The sequence below is a fragment of the Cinclus cinclus genome, chromosome 11, assembly GCF_963662255.1.
Source record: "Cinclus cinclus chromosome 11, bCinCin1.1, whole genome shotgun sequence".
In the NCBI taxonomy this organism is placed as follows: Eukaryota; Metazoa; Chordata; class Aves; order Passeriformes; family Cinclidae; genus Cinclus; species Cinclus cinclus.
Window position 1 is genome coordinate 8,216,176 of NC_085056.1, and position 9,584 is coordinate 8,225,759.

At 52.5% G+C, this 9,584-nt stretch overlaps 1 protein-coding gene across 1 annotated transcript; it reads right to left on the reverse strand.

Moving 5' to 3' along the window:
• Positions 1 to 8,141: 8,141 nt before the first annotated feature.
• LOC134048466 (metallothionein-2) lies at positions 8,142 to 9,088 on the reverse strand. Its single transcript, XM_062500232.1, has 3 exons — positions 8,985 to 9,088; positions 8,832 to 8,897; positions 8,142 to 8,283 (listed from the first exon to the last, which is right to left on the reverse strand). Exons 1-3 carry the CDS (start codon positions 9,013 to 9,015, stop codon positions 8,189 to 8,191), a joined length of 192 nt encoding a protein of 63 aa, XP_062356216.1. The 5' UTR covers positions 9,016 to 9,088; the 3' UTR covers positions 8,142 to 8,188.
• Positions 9,089 to 9,584: the final 496 nt, after the last annotated feature.

Below are 9,584 nucleotides of genomic sequence, written 5' to 3' on the forward strand. Positions count from 1 at the left end.
CAATGACTTGTTAATAAGGTGAGATAGCAGAGACCGGAACAGATTAGCATGCCACCGAGATGGAGTGGAACAGGGAGGAGGAGGGTGGAAATAAGCAGTTTCATGCCCTGCAATGCAGTACAGAACATCTTCCCAGTGTTTATTTGCAATAACTCAGATGCACCCCTGCCAGGAACAGCCTCTGTTGGCAGACACTGCCCAGAACAGCCACACTCCTGTACATTCAAAGACTGATCAGATCCTCCAGGAACAGCGACTGTGAGAACAAGACATCAGCTTGATTTGATCCAATCTGGTCCACCTCCTCTTTTCATTACCAAGATAAAAAGCCAGGAGTGTAAGAAGCACCAATTTCTCAGATTGCTGAAACCAAAAGCACGAAAAATCAGTGCTAAAGAACTGCTCCCAAACCTGCAGTTTTTACCTGCAGACACCATGTCAATACCATGTAAGGTCTGTCACGTAAGTTTGCCTGTGTAGAACAATTGCAATAACTCTGTGAGACTGAACCCAATTCAACAAATACGGAATAAACTGCTTATTGCAGAGTAAGTTAAAGTACCTGTGATTATAACCAAGCAACATCTCAAAACTCAGAGAGCCAACGCTAAACATTTTTTTCTAAGTGACAGAATTCAAACATTTAGACTGAATATTCATATATTTGTAACAGCACAAACAACTTTGTCTTCACCCTGACAAAATTTACTGTATTCAAGAGACTGCAGTCTGATTCTTCATGCTGCTGTGCAAGATGGAAACTGCTTCCACAGTAACAAGCACAGCAATGGCAGATTTTCATGTCTGGCTGGGGAAGGAGCAACAACCAACACCTAAGAGAAAGAAAATACTGCAGAAATTAAATTTACTTTGGTGAAACCAGACTGACCTTGGGCTATAAGCCAGAACTGAAAAAGCTCTCCTGTAAAACAACTTTGATGACTTATCAATAGAAACTACTACATTAGACTACAATTCCATTAAACCCCAGTTTAATTTCCCCAACATTTAAAACCACACATAAGCGCTATATATTGTACAAGTTGACTAAGTTTAAGCCACAAAAAAAAAAAAAACAGAAGAGATGACAGGTTTCTTAAGTCTATTCAGACTGATTGTAATTGATGATTTCTTACTTAAAAAACTCTAAAAACTCCTCAAAAGCACTAGAATGCTATCTTAGGAAGAAAGCTGTAGCTATTCTATTCCAAATAAAGTCACGATTAACATTTTACTGTACTAGACTCAGAAATACATAAAGCTGAAATACCCCAGTGCACGTGCAAGTGTCTGCTGTACTTCACACATGGACAGGGTTTGTTTCAACTAACCAATTAACTTTCAGAAACAGTAAAAAAATTAGGTTTTTCCAGTGCTCTGAGGAAAAAGAAAGTAAGAAAATGTCAGAGGGGAAAAGGAAAGCCTCACCCACTACATTCAGAGTAGCTGATGAACCAAGAGTTCCACAAGTTGTAGAAAGATTCTTCAAAATGGGAAACAAAAAAGAGGCTCCCACCTCAAAATGCTCAAGATACCCAGCCTCATGAGTCAGGATCAGCTTCTTGTGGAAAGAAAACACAAGAGCACAAGTAGTAAGAGCAAGCCAGCAATGCTCTACTTCCCAGAGCCAAGATCTGAGGTAAAAGTGCTTTTGTGCTTTTTTGACAGGCTCCAAGCCTGGGCTGCTATGGAGAGTGAAGCAGCCTCTGTCTACTAATAATGAACTCATGTCTACAACATGAATAAGTAAAAGGTCCATTCTGTAGGCCTGGGGAATTCTGTCTGAGCAGCAGGAATAATATCCAGCTCTGGCATGGCACATGGCATAAGCAGACACCCAGGCACTTCAGAGAAGTCAGCAACGTAATCCCTGTGTTACAGACAGGGGAAGTGATTAAGAAATACAGAGATGATAATCAAAGAGCAGGGGGACAACTGTACAACACAAATATCTGCTGCACATTTTCAGCACACCATCCTCTTGTCTGTAAAACACAATAATGTTTATCAATCCTAACAGAGGGAAAGCTTCCATACCCTAACTACACTAAATTCAGATAAAATCACAATATGGTACCTTAAAAACAAATACCTAAAAGCATCAAGCTATATTTGGTACTCCATCTGGTACAACAGCCTGTTCCCCATGCAACAAAAGGCAGATGCAGGAAAATCCTGAATAGAACACACAACAACCTTCCAAACCTATTGTTTCTTCTACCACAGCTCAATTAATGCTCCTCTACCTCCTATAAAAATGCTTTCAGTTGTGCATATTTTCTTCTTCATCTCATCTTTAGGTAAATACACAAAGGTCCAATCTTCTTATGACTCCAGAGAGCCCTTACAGTAGGGATGTTGAACAAAAATGGGTTTTTTTTCAGTCTTAAAGGCAGTAACATTGGGTTACCTGCACTGTGAGAAAGGGCAAGAAAGGGCACACAGTGGTTCTCTACACTGTTCATTACTTAAAGTGGAACTGAATAGTAGGCATCTGATTTCTCCCAAAACACACTATCACACATTTGTCAACACTTCCTTTTATCTGCCATAAATTCCTCATAATGGGCTGAAGTCCCCACTGTTCTGAATAACTGACTCAGCTGGCAGTTTTGCCATATTACCACTTACCCTCTTTTTCAAACACTTAAGTCTTTATTTTAAGCACACAACTCAGCAGGACAATAATTAGCACAGGGTGGCAAACTGACCCTTATTAGATAGAGCATTTGGTTCAGTGTTTTAAGTTCCTTATGTGAAAACCCATATCCCTCCCCCTCACTGAATTTCCTGTCATAGCTGCCCCACAGAAATTTTATGGATTTAGATGACAGAATCACATACATTCTTCCCAGCAATTTTAAGCTTTCTCTATTTTTAAGTTTTCCCAAGGAGTAGGAAAACTTTCTAAGACACAAGTGAAACAGCACTAAAGCACACAGGAGCTGGTGCTCCTTTCTCACTATCACCTTAGCTCTCCATGCCACAAGTACTGTCTCGAGAACATGACCAAACTGCAGAAGAGAAGCCGCCGTTCTTTGCACCTGGACTTTAATTCAAGCCATTCCACTCACTGTTTATGTACTCTTCCAGTATCTGAAGGGGTCCTAAGCAAAGGCAGAGAGGGACTCTTTGTCAGGAACTATAGTGATAGGACACAGAATAATAGATAAGCATTGAAAGACAGGAAATTTAAGAAGAAATTCTTTACAGTGAGGGTGGTGAAGCACTGGCACACATTGCCCTGGGAGGTTGTGACTGTCCCATCCCTGCCAGTGTTCAAGGCCAGGCTGGATAATGCCTTGAGCAACCTGGTCTAGCAGAAGGTGACCCTTAGTAGGGAGGGGTGGAACTAGGTAAGTTTTGAAATCCCTTCCACCCTTTAACATTCTATTAATTCCTCGGAAACAACCAGCAGAGCCACAGTAGGGAAGACCCCCATGCACAGAAATCGAAACAGACATCAAACTACACACACGCACATACCCGTTCTCCTGAAACCTTCCCAAACAACCAACTTCTGCTTCCTGAAGCACCAACACTGCACTTTGGTTAAACTAAACTCCCCTTCTACAGCCGGGCTTGGCACTGCCGACCAACACAAACTGGCTCGGAAGAACAGACCCCTCCCCGCGCACCCACAGCCGGCTCCGCTGCATTAGCGCGGGTTATTGACAGCAGCAGCTTCCGGGGAGCCCCAGGAGGGCCCACGAGGAGGCCTGGAGCGCTCCCAGCCAGCCTCCCGCCGCAGCGGCCTACACGAGCCACAGAGGGAACCATGGGCGAGAAGCAGCTTCCAGGGGCTCCACACACGGGGGGAAGGAGGCAGCGAGCATCGGAGACGGGGAAGAAGCGAGGGAAAGAGGCGGAGGAGCGCTGAATCCCCACCGCCCACGCCGCGCCCTCACCTCACCTGCGCTCCGCGCCGCCCGCCGCGCCCGCCGTGCCCGCGCCGCGCGCCCCCATTGGCTGCGCTCTCGCCCTTCCCCGCGCTCCCATTGGCCGAGCTGCCGCACGTCCCGGCGCCGCGTGCTTCTATTGGCCCAGCCGCCACTCTCCGCCGCGTGCCGGTTCCCGCCCCCTCGCGAGAACAACTTCATTGAGGTGTTCGGGGGGGGGAACGCGGACCGAGTGTGGGGGGGCGGCTGGCTCTGGAGACCGCGGGTTCGAGGCTGCGTCCCGCGCTGCCCGCGCCGAGCTCGCCGAAATACGAGATATATAGACAGAAGTAACGTGCATGAGGTTATTCCTCTCTATTCCCCCTCTCCCTTCTTAGTCAGCGCTGACTCTTGCTGGCAAACCCCGTCTGTGAGCTGATTCCTTGGGAGGTAAAATGAGGATAACGATTTTGCCTCCTATGGCCAGATACACCGGCAAACAATCTCACAACCAGCAGGTACTCTCACCATCACCTGCACAATGGTGTCCTGAGGGTGTATAGGGGTCTTTGTGTTTGCTCCCCTCTTGGGCACGGACGCCCTAGATAAAACAAATATTGCCAATGACACGGGATTTTTCGGGCAAAATCTGGGAAGCAGGAATTTCATGAACCCGCAAGGCAACAGCCTGCTTGTGTAAGAGGTGGTGTTTGGCTCTTGCTGCTGTTCTAAAACATCACCCACCAAACCTTCAAAGCTGAACAGATTTCCCCATTAATTTAGTCTCTATTTCCAAATTTACCCATGTAAAAAGCAGTTCCCAGACCAGAGGCAGCACCGGCCATAGTCCCTCCTCCTAATTGCCAAGTGTGTGCAGGGGGGTCAGGGTACATTCTTGCCTGTCGCTTCAGTTTGAGGGGAACGCTTGTTCCCGGCAGGACGCCCTGGTGAAATGATGCCCCAGTAGGAAAGATGCCTTGGTGGGACGATTGTCCTGGTAGGATGGGTGTCCTGATGGGATGGGTGCCCTGGTAGGGTCGCCGTGCCACCCCAGCTCTCCCTGAGCCCTTCCAGGCTCCCGAGGTACCTTTCCAGAGCGAGGGGAGTCCTGGTCAGCCCGGAGACCGGCGCTGCTGCCCTCCGGGACGGGATGGGGGAGCAGCCGTCATGAGGGGCCGGAACTGGGAAAGGGCAGACACAGGCAGGGACCGAGGGAAGCGGGAACAGGCAGGGAGCCGGGGCCGGACGGGCGGCGGTGCTGCGGGCAGGCAGGTGGCAGCAGATCCCTGCGGAAGGGCTCGGCGGCACCGGCGGCGGAGCTGGGGCGTGACCCGGGTCCTCTGCACAGGGGACAAAGGAGTGCTGTTCCCTCTGTGGGTGCCCGTCCCTCTACGCTGGGCGCACAGAGTGCCTGTTCCCTTGCCCAGTATGTGCAGATTGCTGTCCCCTCTACAGCAGATGCCTGTACCCTCCATACTGGGTGACTATCCCAAGAGCATAGGGTGCTTCTCATTCCTGTGCCAGGGCTTATCTAGAACATCCAGACTGGATATCAGTCAAAATACTTCACTGAAAGTGTTGTCAAACATTGGAACAGGCTGCCCAGGGAAGTAGTAGAGTCACCACCCCTAGAGCGATTTAAAAACAAAACAAAAACATGTAGATGTTTAAACTTGGTTTAGGGGTGGGCTTGGCATTGCTGGGGTAGCAGCTGAACTTGATGACCTTAGAGGGATTTTCCAGCCTTTCCAATAGTTCTATGACTCTGTATTTTTTCCTCCACTGGGTACATTTCCCCTCTGCCCTGAGCGCACGTCTCCTGAGGGCGGGGTGCTATTTCCCCTGTGCACACGTGTCTGTCACCGCTGCACAAGGTGTGTTTACTCTCTGCACTGGGTGCATGTCTCTGCACACAGCGCTTGTCCCCTCGGTAGAGGATGATGTCCCCTCAGCACGGAGGTTGGTGTGACGTGCGCGCAGGGTGCTCGTCCCCTCTGCACACAGTGCATCGCTCCTCTGCGCAGAGCTCACATCCTTTCTGCACAGGACACGTGTCCCTGCATATTGTGTATGTCAGCACTACGCTGGGTCACGGACATCCCTCATCCCCCTGGGATTCACACACAGGCAGAAAAAGCAGAACTGAATGCAGCCCCATGGGCAGTTGCAGGGCTGCTCATCTGGGAGTGCACTCAGGATCTCCCTGGGTACCCAGGGGAGATCGACGGTCACCTCAAAACACCGCAGCAAACTGAGCTACGGTTTTTTTTTTCGCGGGGCTGGATAAAGCACATCAGCCTCTTCTTGGTTCAAACAAAGGTTGCCCTCACCCTCCCATTATACAGAGCTGTCCACAGGCTGAGAGCACTTCCTGCTTAATCAAAAAGGACGTTTTTAAAAAAAGTAGAAAATACTCCTGAGGGGACCAGAAAGCCCGCAGTCACCTCACTGAGAGCAGCTACGGGCAAGGGCAAGTACATCGCTGACCAGCTCCTCACATCGGTGCCTGCACCCACTCCGCTGGTCCTGTGACTTTCCTCGTCACAAATGGCTGGAAAGGGCACCAGGGCTGAGGGACTCTGCCAGGCAGGCGTGCAGGCAGAACCAGGAGCAGGCAGGGCAGGTTGGCACTGGCAAGGTGCCGAAGTGTTGTGCCCACGTCCCACCCTGGCACGCTGCTGGGAACGGGGAGCGGTTGATGCCTGGGGCGCTTCCCGTCAGGGGAAGCCCCATCAGCGCCCGGCTTTGACTCCGGTGTAGGATGCGGGTGCCTGGCCCCGGGGGGCTCAGTCTGCAGCCCCCCCCCTACAGTGGCCGGGGTCGCAGCCCTGTTTAATATGACTCCAGCAGAAGAGCCGTGCCAGTCTTCTTTTCCAGCCAAGCATCTTCCCATGGGATTATTTTTCAAATGCATTTAGGGCAGGGCAGACCCTTAAAATCCATTTCCAGCACTACACCTCTGTTGCAACAAGCAGTGCTGGGAGGCTGCTTAGGCAAAGACACACTGATGCAATAAGACAACACATTTAAAAGGCAAATGGGTGCTGAGCTAGGTGCTGCTTTTCTCACTGGCAAAGTTGAATGATGAGCAGTCTGGGCACCCCCTGCAGCACCATGTCCTGAAGCTGGGCAGACTTTGGGGAAAGGGTGAGCCCGGACCATCCTGGATGCCTGAAACATCCCTGGAAACTGGTATTGCCATTCTCCCACTGTGCAGACACCCCACCTTGTGCCACCCAGCCTAGCAGAAAGGACTATGTATGTACCCAAGTGACTGATTCTGCTGATTTTAAAATGTATCTTGTTCCCTATTGCCTTGTCACCAAGGGGTGCAAGAGATTTTCCTGCCAGGCAGAACTGTCCCATTGCCTAAAGAGGCACAAAATGGGTGAGGGCAGCACTGCTGGGAACTTGCATCTGTGGTGGGGCACACCCAGGAGACATGTATGAGCAAGCAAGTACCTAAAAAATGATTCTTTCATTTGGCAGAGACTTTCAGAAGCAAAACACATCCCATTTTCCCACTGCCCCCTCTCCCCCATCCCAGCAGCCACCCCAAATCCAGGCGGCCAAGCACTGCATTCATGGCTATGGTTACCTGCCCTCCTGAATCTGGAGGTCATTGCAGCTCTAAGCAAGGTGCTTCCCAAAAATGAGTTGGAAGTAAGTGTTTGGAGGTTTTATCAACAGCAGGAGCCAGGCACTTGGTATTTGGCATAGGGAGGCTGCAGAGAAAGTGTCCCTTTGGGGATGGATCTGCTCTGCAATGGGTTGGGGTTTGCAAAGCATGAGGTCTTGAGGAAGGGAGGTTTGTCCCCACTAGAACTTGTCCAAGTGCTCTCCAGCAGCAACTCAGGGTGGGCATCTCGCCAGCACACATTGCCCTCCCACCCACCACACTTGCTCCCCACAAGTTCTTTCACCCAAAGGAAGCCCCAAACGTAGTGCAGTGGCACCTGCCATGAAGCCAAAGAAAGGCTGGAAGGGATTAGAGACCCTCCTTATATTGCTCAAAGAGGTGCAGAGCCCACTTAGGGAAGGACATGGGAGTGCTTGTGAGCAGCTCCCTCCCACCCTGCAGCAACAATTTCCACACAGGTGTCCCAAGTGGCAAAAATGCTCAGCCTCCAACCCAGCCCCAAAACAGCACTCGCACCTTCAGACAAACTCCTTTATTTCCATCCAGTTTCACCACTGGTACAGAAAATACAAAACATGAAAAACAAAACAAAACAAAAAATAGGCTTTTCTGTGCCCCCCACCCCCCGTCCCCGAAGCGTGCCGACTATTTACAGGCAGAGGCGAGTGGCTCAGTGGCAGCAGCTGCACTTGCTGCTGGTCGGCTCCTTGCACACGCAGCCCTTGGCACAGTTGCTGCAGCTCGCGGGGCAGCAGGAGCAGCAGCCTGGGGGGGACACAAGAGTTAGGAGGTAGGGGGAAGGGATTGGGGTTCTATGAAGCAGGGGGACCCGATGAAGAGTGGGAAACACCACTTCTGCATGAGCAGGGCTGATGATCCCAGTGGGTTGGAGCTCTCCATGAGGGTCCTACAGGGCAAGGGCAGACTCCTAGAGCACCAGAGGGTGTGCGTGCGTCTCAATGGGCCAGGGGAAGAGGGAAGGATCTCATTAGGGTCCTACACGGCAAGAGAGGGAGTGGTAGGGTCTCCATACGGAGTCCGACACAGCAAGAGGGGTTATCTACTAGGCAAGAGCTGGGAGGTCCCCGTTGGGTCCGAAACAGCAAAAAGAGTTCCCTTGTGGGACAGGAGAGTGTCCATGGAGTCCCACAGGGCAAGGAGGGGCTCCCTAAAAGAGCAGCGAGGTGCCCAGGTAGTCACACAGTACAAGAAGTTTCCCAGTGGAGCAGAGGTGTCCGTGGATGTCCCAAAGGGCAGTGGCAGCTCCCTCCAAACACAAGGCTGGGTTCCCCCTCCCTGAGCCCCCCACTCACTCTTGCGGCAGCTCCGGCAGCGGCAGTTCTTGCACTTGCAGGACCCGGCGCAGGAGCAGGAGTCACCTGGGGAGCGAGGGAAGGAGAGCGGGATCAGGAGCCAGGCAGCCAGGAGTTAGGCGGGAGCCAGCCGGGACAGGACGGGGCACTTACCGGCGGCACACGTGCAGTCCTGGGGGTCCATGGTTCGGCTAGGCTCGGTGTAGCTCAATCTAGCTTAGCTTGGCTCGACTCGGCTCGGTTTGGTCCGGCGCGATGGCAACAGTGCAGACCAGCGCTCGCCGCCCGCTATTTATGGGGCAGGACGCGGGGCGGTGCTGGCGCTGCGCACGGTGCAGCGGGGCCGCCGGCACCGGGCCGTGCTCACCGGGGGCGGTGCCGGGCCGTGCTCACCCTCGGGGCCGTGCTCACCCCAGGGCCGTGCTCACCCCAGGGCCGTGCTCACCCTAGGGGCCGTGCTCACCGGGGGCGGTGCCGGGCCGTGCTCACCCCGGGGCCGTGCTCACCCCGGGGCCGTGCTCACCCCGGGGCCGTGCTCATCCCGGGGCCGTGCTCACCCTCGGGCCGTGCTCACCGGGGGCGGTGCCGTGCCGTGCTTACCCGGGTCACGGATCTGCTCGCCCATCCCCTCTCCCTGCCCGCTGCGGGCAGGCCGGGGTGTCCCAGCTGCACCCCCCTTCTCCCGGGTGCTGCACTCCGGGGGACCGAGGCGCTGGAACGCGCGGGGTGTGCGGATAGCAGCCCTGGCATGGC